This window comes from Cajanus cajan, chromosome 11, assembly GCF_000230855.2.
Source record: "Cajanus cajan strain Asha chromosome 11, NIPB_CcT2T_4, whole genome shotgun sequence".
NCBI classification, from domain to species: Eukaryota; Viridiplantae; Streptophyta; class Magnoliopsida; order Fabales; family Fabaceae; genus Cajanus; species Cajanus cajan.
In genome coordinates, this window is record NC_138527.1 from 26,806,096 (window position 1) to 26,823,287 (window position 17,192).

The following is a 17,192-nucleotide window of genomic DNA, read 5'->3' on the forward strand; positions in this document are numbered from 1 at the left end:
AATTAGTATTGAGCCATTCCGGTGTTGCTTAATCATTGACACCGCAATCAGATATTCTGAGCATAAGCTCATTGATATACGAGCCGCTAAAAGACAAACAAATAAAATAACAAACATTATCATTTTCTTTTGTCGTTAAAAATCAAAAATTAAAAATTAAAAATTAAAACTTAAACTTTTGCAAGCGCAGCATCTCGTGGAACCAGCCATAACAGCGTTTGTATTTTTTTTTTTTTTTTTTTGCTCATTTGATCCCAAAAAGGCAAACTTTAACGAGGAAGAAGCGAAAAAAAGTGTTCCTTTTCGACACCCAGATTTCAGTTTCAGGTAATTAACGTTTTTTTCCCATCAAATTGACGTTTTCCCTTTTCATATATGTCAGAATTTCAACTTTCTGTTCGAAGGGGAAATTATCTAATTATCTGATTAGGTTTTCCTGTTCATATTAACTTGAGAATTGAGATTCCATTTATGTCTTTTTTTTTTATTTATTGCATTTTCTTCCTGTGTGGCACAAATGATAGTTGAAGAAATGGGTTACCCTTGAAATTTGTTTTGGAATCTCGTGTAGTTGTTTTTGGTTTGAAACGAGAGAGATAGAGAGTTCTTATTGTTGAGGTTGTGGTGATTGCATAGCTGAGGTGTGAATTTTGGTTTGTTGATGTGCTATTGTAGTGATTGTGGGACTTGGAAAGGTTATTTGGAGCCTCAACAAAGGGATTGGTGCTGTTGATAAGATTTCCTGAAATGTATAGGCCTGTGGCCTCTTCAGATTCAGCCACGCCCCGTGGCGGATTGCCAAATGATAGTGGGGACTCTGTGGTGACTTTGGATCAAGTTCCAAGGTGGATTGATGCTGAGCATTCCCTAGGGAATGACAATGGAGACTCATCATTTTCTAGTTCATACTTCCCTGACCCTTTGACGTTCAAGTTGGGATTGGAGGGCGGTGGCGGTGGTTCAGTGTCGAGGTTTCCTGTTGACCATGAAGTTAATTCGAAGATATACTTGTGGAGGGGGAACCCCTGGAACCTTGAGGTGGATGCTGTGGTAAATTCAACAAATGAGGTCAGTGTGTGGGTGTTGGTTTAGTATTGGAGTTTAATTTTTCTTTATATATTTCTGTAGTTTGGTTTAGCTTTTATTGATTTGGTAATTGCAAAGTTAGTAAATGTAGTCATGTTTTCCATGTTTGCACTGCAACTTTTGTGTAGTGCAAGCAAAACAGGAAATAGAACCGTGTGAAGGAACTTAATGTTATTTACTTATATGTGTATACCCTAAATTGACAGTGAGCTTTTTTGATAAATTAATAATTTTTTATTGCTGCTTTTAAGTTACAGCTCAACCTCAACCTGATGACCTTTGTTGCAATGTGAATGGCTTTAATCTGCTTCAGATCGTTTTAATTTTTGTACTGTTTTTCTTTCTTCATTCTTTTATGCGATAGTGATTTGTAATAGGGAGTTTGGACCCTAAAGGACACCAAAGGCAAAGTGGTTGTTATATTATATAAAGCAATTCTTTTCTTCATGTATATGTTCTCTCCAATCGAGAAAGAGTTATCATCCTTCAAGCTCAGATTTATTGTTTAGCATGCATCCTATTTCGGAACATGCTTTGGTGATGTTGGAATATCTAGAAAATATCTCACAATGTCATTGTTTTATTTCAAGATATTTTAGAATGTTGTAAATGATTTCTTAGGATTGGTTTCCACTTTTTATTATATTTCTCTTGCTTATTTAAGTAAAACCAGGAGTCTTATAATAAATAGGGGCTAATGCTTTGTCTTTTTTATTACATCAAGTCAATATCAATTTCAAATCTAGCTTTTCATCCTTCCCTACCTAAAGTTTCAACATGGTATTGAGGTAGTACCATACTTCTTGACTTTTCCCATTGCAATTTTGCTGCCAGGTTCCATGAAAATTAAAACCTAGAAATTTATTGTGATGATGTCGTCATCTTCATGATTCTTATTTTTTTCTTTCTAGTTGGCCATGCAGTCGTTCACAAATTCCAACATCCTAAATCATGTTCTTTCTGCCTTTTGTCTATCTCCTTTCACAGCTTCTGTCTTAAATCTGTGCTCATCTCCAGTCCAACTAACTTGTCCAGTCACCAGAGTCTTGCTGCTTCCAGAGCAGGGACACGCTGTCAAAGTTGCCAGATTCTACATGTTCAGCCTTTCTCGTATGTGTTCGTGTGTACTTCCCCCTTTTTGGGCCACCACTACATCTGATTATCTTCTGCAGCTGTCTCTAGTTAAATCAGGCCTCCTTGCCCCTGTTTGGTATTTGCCACCTTCCTGTGGCAGTTAAATATTCATCATTAACAAGTTGGAATCTTAATAAATTTTAGTTTGGGGAAGAGTTTTAGAATATGTAAAAAATATCTCATAATACCTTCATGGTATTTTAGAGCATTGTAAATGATCTCTTACTCTTAGTGGTTTCCATATTTCATGTTTTGTTTCCTTTTTTAATTAGAATTAGGAGTCCAATATTATTGTAAATATTGGTTAGTGCTTTGTATTTGTATCACATCAAATCAATATGAATTTCAGATTATTCAGTCTTTATTTTCTCTTCTTTCCCTACCTAAAATCTAATATTCAACATATAAGAAGCCCATCTATTGAGAAATTTCATAAATATTTCTTTTTCCCAAGTCATTGAATTCTTAGAGGCACTTGCTCTTTGGTGTTTGAATGCAATTAAATTTTAGGCTAACAGTGATTTTGTTGCTGATAAAATAAAATTGCATAACATTGAACCCTTATGAAAGAATCCTTGCATAAATTTATTCAATTAATGTCAATAAAGCAGGATCTGTATTTTAAATTAACATCACATAAGACCAGTTTTTGTTTACCCCTTATCACTGTTCACTTGTTGTCTTGTTGCTCTCCTGCATCTACTGTGATATTCGAAATTGAGTTACATATAAATTCTCTCAATTTCTACAATTATTTTGCACCTTAGTCAATTGTGATTATGTAATATAATGATTACTACATAACAGGCTAGAACTGGACCTCCAATAAATTTAATGGATCTAATAGTCTCATATTTCTTAGCTTGCTTTATTTATTGTCTTCAGATCTTGGACGAAGCACACAGCAGCCCTGGGTTGCATGCTGCAGCTGGACCTGGTCTTGCAGAAGAATGTGCAACTTTGGTATAGTTATAAATTGCTTCTGCAAAGATGTATTGTTATGTGTTTGATGTATCATATTGATAACATTTGAACTTATTAATTTATTACTAACTATATCTTCAATAAAGGTTTGGATTTCTTGTGAGAGATAATAGTTTGGCTGGGAGATTGAGCTAAGATGTCAGCATTGTATCATTATTGTGTTTCAACAATTCATGGAATGTCGTGCCAGGAAAAGCAGCTTTCTGGAAATGAAATATGAATATGATGATAAAATTGATATCACATATCTTTATTGTTGACAGGGTGGATGTAGAACAGGGATGGCCAAAGTTACCAATGCCTATGACCTTCCTGCAAGGTTTGTATATTCCCCCCCCCTGTCACTATGCAATCATGGTTTACTTTTTTGCCTCCTTTCTAGGAGAAAAGATACTTAGAATGTCTTTTAGTCAGTGCTGTTGCATTGATATTTGATGCAAAGGTGCATTCTCATGCTAACTTTGATCCCTTTTGAATTATAGTTGTATCGGCATGGGATTTGTATATTATACACAAATGTAGATGTGTGTGTATAATTGGACAATTGTAAACAGCATGTTTTCTCTTTTCTGTGTTTCGGTTTGAGATCATTAATTCATATGTCATGCTGCACAAAAACAAGTTATGTTAATATATTCTGGTCTTCTGCCCCTTTGTTGCTGATCTATATTGCTTCCTTAGTCACGTCTCACATGTAATTCTCTTGGGTAGAAGTTAGATTTGTATTAATATGCCTTTAAGCCTTTCTTAGTTGCTGACCCATATTTATGCCTTCAATAAATTTTTGGCAGGAAAGTTATCCATACTGTTGGCCCAAAGTATGCTGTGAAGTACCACACTGCTGCAGAAAATGCGTTAAGCCATTGCTATCGTTCTTGCTTAGAACTCTTAATTGAGAATGGGCTTAAAAGGTTTTGGTTTCTAATGCGATAAAGTTCTTTTCTTGAAACAGTTTGTTAGGGCATCTCCTGTGCAACTTTAAAGATCTAAAACTTGTTTTTTGTTGGCATATATTGATCAGCATTGCTATGGGCTGTATTTATACCGAGACAAAGAACTATCCCCGTGAGCCAGCTGCACATGTAGCTATAAGTGAGTTTTTTACCTCATATTTTGCAGTTTATATGTTGGTTAGTGTGATGTTTATTCTGACCAAATCAATTAAGCAGGTTAACTCTGTCTGACAATCTCAGGAATTAACTTGCCCTTCTTTTGGTTATAAATTATTTCATTGCTCTTCCATCCATACAGAAAATAGCAGCCTTTAGTGCCAAAAACAAGAAAAAATAATGAGCTAACTTTATCTTAAATAGAGAAAGGAAATCAATCATTGGGGGAAGGGGAGAGGAAGAATCTGCTGCTGAGTGCTCATTTCTTCCCAATCATCACTAGATATCCAAACATAACATCGGGATTCTTATTCATGCCCATACTGAGTGCATTTAGTGTAGACATCGTGAATGTTTTTCTACGGTGTAAATGTTTTCTGATGTCTGATGGATAATATATTATTATTACGTTTCTACACTTTGTATTCTTTTATATTTTCTTCTAAGGTCTTTTTATTCAGGAACTGTGCGGCGGTTTCTCGAGAAGCAAAAAGACAATATAACGGCTGTTGTCTTTTGCACTATCAGCACAACTGATACCGAAATATATAAAAGGTAATTTGTTTTTGTTATTGACATCTGCAGTGCTTTATATGAAATAAACCAAGTCAAAAGTAAATTTGTTTTATTTTCATTTCAAATTTGGACTTAATTATTCACCGTTACCTTTTATATAATCTTGATGTAGGTTGCTTCCACTCTACTTCCCTCGGGATAAACAAGAGGAGGAGATGGCTCTGTCAAAGCTTCCTGCGGATGTTGGGGATGAGAATGGTGAGACTGTCATAGATGAGCGCAAAATCCGAATAAAGCCTTTGCCTAAAAAAAATGTTTCAAAACCTCCTGAAGCTACAGTTGATCTTCCTGTTAGTGATGTTGGCTTGGTTCCCAGGTCAGTAATTTTAATTTAATACAACGATTTTACATATATTTATATTTCTTTCTAGATTGCTCAGTGTGTTCTACATACAAATATTTGAATGTGCATCACCATTCTAAACAGATAAATAGTATGTTTCACAGAATCTAATAATAATACAATCTAGATCAGGACCCTATATTAGTCCTTGTCATGTATAAATTCACTTTATTTAGTCTATCTACCAATATACTAGTTATCTAAGGCTAACTATTAGAAATGATGTGACATCATTATGATTGACATGAGAGTTGATAGATATATTGGGATGAATACATCTAAAACCACATTGTTTTATTCTTCAGTTGCAATTTGAAATGTGGAATGAAAGATTCGCTGTACAATATTCTATAATGTATTTAAATGTATATTTACAATGTGTTGATTTGTTCATGAAACCTAAAGCACCAGCCCAGGTTCATTATTCTAACTAAAAGAGGAAACAAATCATGGGATAATGAAAATTGAATCAATCACAAGAGATAATAAGGAAATAAGTAAACTAATCCTAAAAGATATCTAAGATATGATAAGAAGATATGATAAGATGTTTTCTTATATATTCTAACAATGATTTTTGTTTATTAGATGACTAGGTGGAGGGACTAAATTAAAGTGAGTAGAAATTTCAGGGACTAAGGTGAAAACAAAAGAAATGTCGAAGGCTAAAGTAAGAATTAAAGCAGATGTCAGACCAAAATATGATTTTGCCTTTTGCTCAATAATCTAAATTTCTGTTGCAATTTTACAATGCTACAACTGTGCTTCAGCTTGTCAGCAAAATGTTGAGCATTATCAACAGATACGGATATTTCTTCTTACTTGTTTGAAAGCCTTTTTCAGCAGTATTAAATGTATGATTGGCGATGAAAAAACAGAAAAAAAGAATACTTTTTCATTTCCTCAAACGTTTTTACGGTGTAAACCAAATAAGCACTTGAAATCACTTCTTGTGGCTATATGTTTGTATTTCACAGTATTAATTATCATTCTTTTTTATTTTCTTGAACCTTTTTAATGGTATTTGACTAAACAGGAGCCTTCCATTTTTTATAATTTTACTTGTAGAGTTTTCCTGATTAATGTGGCTTTTATAGGACTTCATCATATTTAGATACATTTCTGGATCCTGCCTTCATGTCTTTGATTAAAGACCCTGATGAAAGACGTCTAGAGCAATGGGAGAAAACTGTTCAAGCACAAAGAGGCTGGAATTTTGCTAAATTGCTTGGATTTGGTGACTTAGGTGGACCTCCATTGTCTGCTGCTGAAGAATATTCTCTTCACTCTAGATATCTTTCTAAAGCAAAATCCTTAAATTTGTCTGAAATTGCAGAGATGAAAATTGTGTAAGTAATCTATCTATTTCATTGCTTATGCATACTCTGACTTCCTAAATTACTCAGGGATAATTATATATTTGATTGTTTGGATTTATAGAATTGGAGAAAAATATGTACGGCCAACCAGTCTACACATGCTTATATTTATATTATGAATAATATTATTAACCATAAAAAAAAAATCTCCTAAGTTAGAGCTAATCAGCACTAATCACAGATGAGGAAGTAATACTAATGACTCACTACTCATTATACACGTGCTTAATTCTAACAGGGTTAATGAAATTCAATTTATAATGTTTGTAAACTTTCTGGGCTGAGAAATTTCTGCCATTTGGACAAGAGATAAACTGAACATTGAAATCGTAAATTCTTCAATCCTTGTCAGCCTTTTCATCAACTGACTTGAAGATATATTTAGTGACTGTCTGGTAATATTGATGATACACGCTTTTGCAGATGAGAAAAGAAAAATGTTTCTGGATATGATCTAATTCTTTTAAGATCTCAATCATAGATAAACAAATAACCAAGCTTTTTACTCTTTTAAAATTTTCCACTATTTTTGCATTACTTAACAATTCAAAATGAAGATTTCATGCATGTGTTCAGATTAATATTTACATTTAATTTCAGAGGTATTTATGTTTTTCAGCTATCGCGGAGGGGTAGACAGTGAGGGTCGTCCAGTCATGGTGGTTGTGGGGGCTCACTTTTTGCTTAGATGTCTTGATCTGGAGCGATTTGTGCTTTACGTGGTGAAGGTGATTCAGTTCTACCCTTCAGCTCGACATATTTTACTGCTAACAAGCATAAATTCAATGTTGGGCATGTGTACTTCTCTTAAAACTCATTTATTCATTATAACCATAAGTTTCAATCCGTATTCTTTTGGCTTACCCTTTTTACTATTTGAATATACTTAGAATCATCTTGGTGTTAAATTTCAGGAGTTTGAGCCTATAATACAGAAGCCTTATACTATTGTATACTTTCACTCTGCTGCATCTCTGCAAGTGTAAGTGTTAAATAATGGAATTATTGGATTTACAGGTTTGTCCTTTTCTTTTATGTTTTAGGGGTATGAAATATGCCAAGGGTTATGAATGAGCTAATGGTAGACCTTAATCGGTGAACTAGTTCTTATATTATGTGAATTATTTTATTACATAAATAAAAAGGCTTTCATTGCTAAAATTCTTTAAATTCGTGTTTATTCAATTAGAAAAAAGGAACTGGAAATTCAAGTTTCAGCGTCAGAAATATGGCTTAACATTTTTGTTTGCGCTTGTATAGTATTTAATTGCCAAACGTCTCCCTCAGTATCAAATATCAATAGTTCTTTTTATAGTTTCTGGTAACATCGGCATGACCTTTTTCCATGAGTGGCATAGAATCTTGAAGTTACTTTATGTACCTCTATTGTGGTTGGTTCTGCATTATTTTTCTTTCTTAAATTCGGCACATACGTCGTATTTAAATCTAGCTGTCCTTTGATTTGATGTGTTGTGGCTTAATATATGCTCCTTTGTCAAGGATCATTATTCTGTTAAATTTGAACCCATTATTATGCTGATAGCAGATTTGCCTGTTTAAGTGGTAGATTTTTGTGAAACAAAACTTAAGAGGTTAGGTGACAGTGTTTGGGAAAATTGTTCTATAATTAATTCAAGACATGCCACTGAGGAGAAGCATACTTGAATAAACAAATACATAGTAACACAATTGTGTTTTGATGTTTGGTTAATAATATTTTACATAAGCAGGTTGCTTCGTGAAATTTATGTTACTCCTATCATTGGTTGCTCCCGATTTGTATGCAATGTTCATTAGTATGGTTTCTTGATAATGTTTTTGTATAAATAGGCAACCGGACCTAGGTTGGATGAGAAGATTGCAACAAATACTTGGAAGGAAGCACCAGCACAATCTACATGTATGCAACATTTCTCTTTTCTTAAAAGCATTATGATTATGCCTTTGTAGTCTTTGTTCTGATCTCTCAATCTGGTATGTGCAGGCAATATATGTCCTTCACCCAACTCTTGGACTAAAATTGACTGTACTCGCGCTTCAGTTGCTTGTCGACAATTTGGTGCGTGACGAATCAGATTTTATTTACAGACTTAAAACTATATTTAAGGACATCCTATACATGTTATTGTCATTGACGATTAACTTTTAGGTTTGGAAGAAAGTGGTATACGTTGATAGATTACTACAGCTCTTCAGATATGTACCCCGCGAACAGTTGACCATCCCAGATTTCGTCTTTCAGTTGAGTCTTTATGTTTTCATGTGTTCTAATCATTTGTTCCTTTTCATAAGGTTGTTCCATGAAAGAGGAGTGACACTAACACACTGATTGAAATTTGTTGGGAATTACAAAATCATAAGCAAGACTCATTAATTAGGGAATGAATGAAATTCCCGTGTCAGCATTTTGTGTCAAATTTCCCCACACTGCACACTCTCTCTTTGCATTCTGAACTTGTTTTAGCTTAAATATGTTTAGTCCTTCAACTTTTAAGTAAATTTGTTTTTGGTTTTTTAAATTTAAATCTGATTTTTTTAGTCTCTGTAATTTGAAGAAAAAACTTATTTTAGTCTCTCAAGATCACTAATAGCATCACTGACAATGTCAAATTGAGTCAGTTATACACAACATTAGTTGGATTTAGTATGATGCTGTCACTAACAAGGACACTAATGGATAAATTTTGTGCAAAATATTCAGTAATGGGTGAGTTTTTATTTTACAAATTCACTAACAACATTTGTGCAGTAGGATTAAATTAAGTTTTTTTTTTTTTTCAAGTTTCAAGGACTAAAAAAATCAATTTTAAATTTAAGAAACTAAATAAATTTACTACATATTTGATAGATTAAAAATATATATAAACTTTTTTTTTATTAAAATGGGTTGCTTTTTCGCATGTCCATAGACAGTGCAAAGCACAGGTGGACTGTTATAATTCTCAATAAAATTTCAAGTTTTCAACCAATAATAAAGAGTGCGCTATTAACATTTTCTTTTTCATAAAATGTTGCACTTGATATCTGAAGGTATTTGGGCTTGATACCAGTAGCATATTTTGTTTGATGTTTCTATTTCCTTGTAAATGTAGTTTAGATTATAGGTTCTAATTCATTTTGTACTTGTGATCTGGTAGGCATGACTTAGAAGTGAATGGAGGAAAGGGTCTCATTGTGGATCCCAGAACAAAGTATGTTTATCACCGACCATGACATGAACATGCCAACTGCAGTTCTATCATCAGCTGATATAAGAACATCACTGTAGTTTCTTCATTATTTGCCTAGTCCATTATTCTCTCTAGTAAGTGGAAGAGGGTCTATTTGTGTATGGAAAGAATTCATTTTTGACTTTGTTTTTATTTTAAATTTTGAATAATTGATAAGTTTCTCTGTAAGTAAAATAGTATGATGTTATATTTTTTTCCTCTGTAGTTTGATGAGTTGTGAATATAGTTCAAGGTGATTTTGATCTCAGTTGAAGCTGGATTGTTGTGCAAGTCTTTTTACATGATGGGAGCACAAGGATATAAAATGATACAAATTTAAAAATAAAAAAATTCCATTTATTTTACAGGTTTACGAAATTGCAAGTGTACAGCAAACTAGTTATAGAAAATGTTTTATTTTTATAAATAATTAAAAACATATTTTGTTTTATTTATTTATTAAAAATATTTAAAAATAAAAAAAATAAAAATTTTCTGTTTTTATTATTTTCTTCCTAAATTTGAAAATGAAGTATTTTTTTTAATATAGTGAGCGCATTTTGATAATTATAATATATATTCATGCAAAGATATAATGTAGACCAAACACGTCTTAAATATTTATGGAAATAAAGAAATATCAAACTTTTAGGTGTTAATCAAACTTTTCTGTTTTAAATATAAATGAGTGTCAATGTATCATTAGCAAATGGACTAAATGAAAATATTGGATGTAAAGTAGCTTTGGGGGAACAAATTTTCATAGCAGAAACAAAACCGGTTAAAAAGCTGTGGCACAATTGACATTACAAAGCGTTGGCAGTCACAATAGGTAACGTGCTCGGATATTTTGTTTTACTTTTTTATTTAATATTTTAAGATATTAAATATGACTACTGCCACTGAACAAGTACACGGTGAATATGTATACATTTATTTGGTTACACAACAAATTATTTAACCTTATCTTTTTAATGCTCAATACTCATTTTGCCACCTTATTTTATTTATTTATTTTAAAATTAAATATGTTTTTAGTCTCTTAAATATATAATAAATTTAATTTTATCTTTCAGTTGTTTTTCAGTCTTATAATTTTTAAATATTTTATCTTAATCTCTCATATCATTAATATTGAGATAATTATGTTATGTCAACCGAATTTTGTATTTATGTGATGTTTTTACATGTATAACACTATAAATAAATTTTATATGATAATATTTGATAATTTTTTTAAAGATTAAAATATTTTTTAAAAATTAAAAAAATTAAAAAAATTAACAAATATATTCAATTAATTTCTTTTACAACAAATATTTTCAGTATTAAGTATTAACAGCACAAATATTTGAAAATCGAATATATAAATTGAAATATTTTTTTAATTAAAAACAAAAAATATAAATTTTCTTTCCTTTTATTTTATTTTATTTTTATTATTAAACCATCAGTAAAACTATTTTAATATATATATTTTCAATTAAATCATTTATTTATTGCACCCTTTAGTGTTTTGAAGTAGCGGGATCATTAGTGTGACATTTTTTCAATTTTGAAGACCAAAACAAAACCTAATTCTCTTTCGTTGCGCACACTGTGTACAAACTAGCAACCTCCTCTCCTCTCCGGCAACTTTCTCCGCCGTATTTGTACCCTCTGTCGCCGCAGCCTTCACCTGCGGCCACCCACTCCCTCTTCCCTCATCTCGGTATCTTCAGTGCTCTGTTTTTCTTGTTATGAAATACAATGTCAAACGTTCTTTCCTTACATTATTATAACTGTTTACAATTTTTCATATCCAATTTCTACCTGCAAAGTGAAAACTTACATTTGGATGCTGAATCAATTTCACAGTTAGCATCTTTTTGCTTTCAATAAATGGAAACCAAATCCTCTACAAGCCTAGTTGACCAATCAGTGGTTAGTGCTTCCCCTTCCCCTTATGCATGTGTTCAGATATTATTTTTTTTATGCTAATTATAATTTATTCAATGGTTGTGTAGTTTCCCGGAGATGTTGTTCTTGACCTATCTAACATGACAAACCACACAATTAAACTTGGAGGTGGTCTACGACAGGTGTGTCCCCAGATTTTCCATAATTTATAACACTCATTAATATTCTCATTCACGTGTCTCCCTTTTTTAGTTGTTCATTTTCGACAATAACAACTTTTAGGATGCTTTGTGTATACCTTCAATCCATTTTTAGTTATATGCATGCTGGACACGGTTCATATCAGATATGCTCAGCTCTCGAATTTTCAAATCTCTTGGAAATTATGAAGTGGCATTTCTTATGTTTAGGGATAAGGATACAGAACTCAAAATTTTATTAACCTAGAATTTTGGGGTGTCTTGTTTTTGACTTCGTATTTGTTGATTCTTTTCCGTCATCTAGCATATTATAAACAAAACGGAAATAATACATGATGACAGTTCTTGCATTTTGTTTATCCTGTTCAATGATATTAATAGTAATGGATTCTTGCTTATGTCAATTTTTTAGGACTGTGATGTGATTTCTGTAATGAAAGCTGGCACACTAAGGTTCTCAAAGCCTAATAAATACTGGGTTGAAAATTCTCAAAAGAGGGTGAGTAATTGAGTATGATACTGTGGTCATGATCTATGTATAATGTGTAAATGCATGGCTGACTGACATGACAATGCTGATTTTTGATTGTTACTGGTTAATATACTTATTTCTCAGTGCCGTATGAATTTACTGTCAAATTGCTATAATTGTATGTGTGTGTTTTTCTTACATGTATTCCTGGAGCATTTTTACTAGAGGGGGCTAATATGTTTTTGATGAGAAACAAGATGGCTAAGCCCAAAGATGATGTGAATAATATCCTCAAATCAATTATTTCAATTTTCAGTTTATTGTCACTTTTAGTGTCAAAATTTGTTTTTCATTACATTGGAAGATAGTATCTGTCATGATCTATACATATTCTATACCATATTTGGGAATTAAGTTCTTGCTGTTAAGATGGATAGCAGTTTGCATTCTTCCAGAAAACTTATCTCCTAATGCATACAATTGTTTTTTCAGCATTGAATTATGTTATGTAACTTTCCTAATTTTTATATTCAGAGTATGATTTTAATTTTTTTCCCCCTAGGAATAGAACAATGCTATTTTGTTTTGTTATGTATTCTGATTTATTTTGTTTTGTTCAGTATGTGCCACATGCAGAGGATTCTGTTCTTGGAATTGTTGTAGACTCCAGATCAGATGTAAGGAATATTTTTGTTTTTCAAGCTTTCTTGCTGACTTCCAAGTTTTATGTAGGCTCTAGTATTTAACTGTCTAAAGTTGTTGTCAGATGTAAGGAAGTCTTCTATTTTTGTTTTTCAAGATTTCATGCTGACTTCCAAGTTTTATGTAGGCTCTAGTATTTAACTGTCTTAAGTTGTTAATGAGGACTAAGGAATAAAAAAGAGAATTAGCCAAGGCATAGTGGATTACCCTTCCACCATTAGTTTTTGCCTACAAAGACACAAGCACATTGTAAACATTAAGTTGTTAAAAGGAATTTACTAGCGTGACACAAAATGAATGGATTGCTTGGTTCTATCATATTTCAACTGTTGTACTATTTTTTTTTTTTTTTACTTGAAAGAAATTTAAGTTTGTTTCTTACCTAGCTTTGGGTTTCATTCTATGATAAAAATCTCAATTTATTTCTGTGCAGAACTTTCTTGTGGACATAAAAGGACCAGCTATAGCATTTTTACCGGTGCTTGCATTTGAAGGAGGAACAAGAAGAAATATACCTAAATTTGAGGTGCGCATAAACCATGTTTGTATGCTAATTGCATAAAATTATCCTTGATGTCTCTCATGACTCAGAAGTAGAAGAATGCAATAATTTTTGTGTAGTTTTAGACTTTCAGTAAATCACTTCATATCTTTATCTGCTGGTTGAGAACTTATTTTTGAGGAAATTTAGAAGCATGTTTATTCAGAGTATGTAAGCATAAAACGATCATAATTATTTCTTTTTGTGGTAGCCTTGTCTACCTCAAATCACTCAACTTTCTATAGTTAATGGTATTTGCAATCACGATGGTTGTTGAGGAATTTAGGAGTTTTTTGCAGTGCACCCGAAGTAAAGGATATATAAGGTTCATTTTATAGTCCTCAATTATTAATATAAATAATCTGATATAGGTGAAGGGATAGTATTATTATTATGCATTGTACTGTGGAGTAGAAAAGAGGTCAACCATTGGAGGCACTAGTAACTTTGACTAATATGACAAAAATCAAAGAATCTTCGAAATCAGTTACAAGCCATGATCTTGATGCTGGTCTTTTGCCCTTTTAGTAACTTAACTAGTCTGCTTGAAAAGTTGTGTCGTGTCACTGTGTTTAGTTAAGAAATTTTAAACCAAACCTATCATGGCTGTATCTTTGAGCCAAGTTGCATTTTATATTTTTTATTTTAATGTTCTTTCTATGTATTTGTTTTATCTGATTTGGTGGAAATCTTATTCATTTAACAGTTGTACTTTTCTTCCTTTTTAATGGTAAAATTTACTTTTCAATATATATAACATTGGGTCATTTTCTTTTTGCATCAATGCTCCAAGTGTCAACTTTTTCACTAGTAGGATTGTTATTAGCTATGGAGCTTGACTTAAAGCTTTTATCCTTTTTTAGCCTTGATATACTTGTTTGAAAAAGAAAATGTAATGTTGAATATATTGGCATTTATCTTCTCTCTCGATACCTCATTCTTGTCCAAGTTACTTTTTCAAATACTTTTCCCCATTTGTCAGCATCCATCTGCTTTCACAGGCCAAAATATTTCCTAGTTATTATTTTTAACAAAAATGATCACCCTTCTAGATAAGATTGCCAAGATATTTTGGGGCATTATCATTTACGAGAAAAAAAATGAAATAAGATTGAATGCTGGATGCTCAGGAGGGAGTGTGCTTGCTAGACGAAATTGTGAGTTCAGCGTGTGTCCAGACTCAGAAACCATTACTAGTGGCTGATGTGGTGCAGGCTATAAGTATTTCTTGGTATGAATTATGCCATGGATGAAAATAGAATATTTCCAAATTGGATTTACAAATGCGTCTTAACAACACATGTTGCAGCTCCTTTTAGTCTACCCAAATTCCATGGATTTATTGAATATGGAAGAACAAATCAGCAGCACAATATTTCTGTATTTTATTTATCTTCGAGGATTTGACGAGGGCATTATTATGAAAGGAGTGCTTTTCCATTATAATATAGGACTACTATCTTTGAATTTTGCTACTACGACAGATTAGCAAAGATGTGTCTTCTAAGAGTGTATGTTGTATTAATTCTTGTAGAGATGAAGTGTAAAAATCATTTACATTATCCTTTTCCTCTCATTGGTTTGGCTGTCATAGCCCTTGACTTGTTCCCCTCTCGAGTGTTAAACAATGTTTTGTAAGATTGGTGTATCACGGTTCTGTAGGTTGTATTTTATTTTGCCTAATGTATTAACTGCAGATAGGTACTTTGCTTTACGTGCGGGTTGTAAAAGCAAACCCTGGAATGAATCCAGAGCTGTCATGCACTGATGGTAGGCATCTTATTCTCAACTTCATTTTAACATCGTTTTTTTTTTTTCTTGAGTACCTCTTAATTATTTTTTGTTGGTTAAGTTAAATTTATTTCTGTTGTATTTTGCAGACTTAATTCTTTGGCTTATATTTTGTTTGGTGTTTGTTTAGCCAGTGGGAAAGCAGCAGAATTTGGTGCTCTAAAAGATGGCTATATGTTTGAGTGTACAACCGGTCTCTCAAGGATGTATGCCTGTGGAATTTGTTGTTTGCTGTCCATGCATTAAATTAATAGATCATGACATGAGAGATTGTGTGTTGTTTGTAGGCTTCTCAGCTCACCCACATGTCCAGTACTTGATGCTTTAGGGAAGAAACTGTCCTTTGAGATAGCAGTTGGCTTAAATGGACGTGTTTGGGTACGCAGACACCCTCTATTTCTAGCATGACATTATGTTCTTTGTCTTTGCTTCTTTAAATGGACATGTCTCGTATGAAGCATATGCTTGACCATCATCATTTATGAAATGGAGATGGGGGAATTTTCATTCTATTAATTTCAGCTTTCCTTTTCATATTGTTCCATCTAGGTCAATGCAGCATCTCCACCCACGACTATTATCGTAGCTAATGCGATTATGAACTCAGAGACATTGAGTGGTGCTCAGCAGAGAATTATGGTTGAAAAGCTGCTGCAGAAAATCCAGTGATCATAATCATACGAGTATGATTTTAACCCTTCTAGCTTCGATTGACTATTATAATAGCCCCTTGTGAATTGTGATTTCAATTTCATAGCACAATACTTGTTCTTGCAAGTGTCATATATACCACTTCCAACTCATGAAGTGCGTACTTTTTATGTGCTACCAAATACCAATGCTTCTGAAGGGCGAGCACTCTCCACTAGACTACCACAACTAGCTAAAGTGGAAAAAGGTTATCAAAACCTTCATGTTTAATGTGACTTAATATTTATGATAAGAATTCAAAAGTTCTTTGTTACTAGGAGTTTAATTTTCTGTTATATCATTTTTTTTTTCTCCACAAAATACAACAAAGTCTATTAGGTTACTACATGGATTGCACAACGTCGTTGTTGGTCTTGCAAAATATATGATAGAAAATCAGTTCTTGGCTTTGTTATTCATATATTGTTCATTTGTAGAAGTCTAATAGTTGCAATATTTGCCTAATTTAAAAGCAATTTTACTGTATTCGGCCGGGTAATCTGTTCTGGCCCGATTTTATGAACTATCTGTCAGATTCAGTGTATGTGAAGTGATTAAGAATTGATATGATTGAACAATACGCATAATTAGTCTTTGAAATTGTAAGTACCGATCAAATTAGTCCCATAAATTACAAAGGTATCACTTTAATAATTGAAATTACCAAAAATGATAATTTTAATACATAATTTTGAAAAGTGAGACTCTTGCTCTTTTCTCTCTCTTAATTACATATTTTAATTTCTCTATTCTTCTTTTGAATGCGCATCTCACATGTTACGAGGAGTTTAATTTTCTTGTTGTATCATTCTTTGTCCCCGCAAAATTCAACAAAGGAGCAAAGTAGTTATGGTGATCTTACCAACCCAATAATGTCAATAATGCAAAAAAAAAAACAACCGAAGGAACAAATATGCTTGCTACCTGCAAAACAAGAGAATGGAACTTAAGTTTATATCTAATATTTCTTCAATCATCTATGGACCAATCAATTACTCACTGTAATACAATCAACAAAATTAAAATAAAGAAAAATTAAAAATTAAAGAGAGAAATTGGTCCTAAATAATAAAGATG

General features: G+C 32.5%; 2 protein-coding genes across 6 annotated transcripts; both read left to right on the forward strand.

The window, feature by feature from the left end:
* Positions 1-141: 141 nt before the first annotated feature.
* On the forward strand, positions 142-10,088 carry LOC109800325 (uncharacterized). Of its 3 annotated transcripts, none has more exons than XM_083067161.1 (15): positions 145-327; positions 676-1,068; positions 3,106-3,183; positions 3,468-3,523; positions 3,996-4,115; positions 4,226-4,296; positions 4,775-4,868; positions 5,002-5,205; positions 6,330-6,581; positions 7,231-7,339; positions 7,526-7,593; positions 8,442-8,511; positions 8,596-8,670; positions 8,770-8,852; positions 9,749-10,088. In XM_083067161.1, exons 2-15 carry the CDS (start codon positions 748-750, stop codon positions 9,822-9,824), a joined length of 1,677 nt encoding a protein of 558 aa, XP_082923287.1. In that variant the 5' UTR covers positions 145-327; positions 676-747; the 3' UTR covers positions 9,825-10,088. The 3 variants fall into 3 exon arrangements, with proteins under 3 accessions (XP_082923288.1, XP_082923287.1, XP_082923286.1); XM_083067160.1 differs by having other exon boundaries at positions 149-327; positions 8,761-8,852; XM_083067162.1 differs by lacking the exon at positions 8,770-8,852 and having other exon boundaries at positions 142-327.
* A 1,248-nt stretch (positions 10,089-11,336) lies between these two features.
* Positions 11,337-16,534, forward strand: LOC109801486 (uncharacterized). Of its 3 annotated transcripts, XM_020362567.3 has the most exons (11): positions 11,337-11,531; positions 11,678-11,743; positions 11,827-11,901; positions 12,332-12,418; positions 13,012-13,068; positions 13,527-13,619; positions 15,332-15,404; positions 15,556-15,631; positions 15,713-15,803; positions 15,975-16,108; positions 16,276-16,534. In XM_020362567.3, the coding sequence occupies exons 2-10, from the start codon at positions 11,702-11,704 to the stop codon at positions 16,092-16,094; spliced, it is 714 nt and encodes a 237-aa protein (XP_020218156.1). In that variant the 5' UTR covers positions 11,337-11,531; positions 11,678-11,701; the 3' UTR covers positions 16,095-16,108; positions 16,276-16,534. The 3 variants fall into 3 exon arrangements, with proteins under 3 accessions (XP_020218156.1, XP_029127400.1, XP_020218155.1); XM_020362566.3 differs by having other exon boundaries at positions 11,338-11,531; positions 15,975-16,534; XM_029271567.2 differs by lacking the exon at positions 11,678-11,743 and having other exon boundaries at positions 15,975-16,534.
* Positions 16,535-17,192: the final 658 nt, after the last annotated feature.

Coding starts and splice junctions, on each gene's coding strand:
- LOC109801486 (XM_020362567.3), top strand. CDS start 11,702: ATGGAAACCAAATCCTCTACAAGCCTAGTTGACCAATCAGTG. Junction 12,419..13,011: donor TTGAAAATTCTCAAAAGAGG/GTGAGTAATTGA, acceptor TGTTTTGTTCAG/TATGTGCCACATGCAGAGGA. Junction 13,069..13,526: donor TTGTAGACTCCAGATCAGAT/GTAAGGAATATT, acceptor ATTTCTGTGCAG/AACTTTCTTGTGGACATAAA.
- LOC109800325 (XM_083067160.1), top strand. CDS start 748: ATGTATAGGCCTGTGGCCTCTTCAGATTCAGCCACGCCCCGTGGCGGA. Junction 7,594..8,441: donor TCTGCTGCATCTCTGCAAGT/GTAAGTGTTAAA, acceptor TTGTATAAATAG/GCAACCGGACCTAGGTTGGA. Junction 8,853..9,748: donor ATCCCAGATTTCGTCTTTCA/GTTGAGTCTTTA, acceptor GTGATCTGGTAG/GCATGACTTAGAAGTGAATG.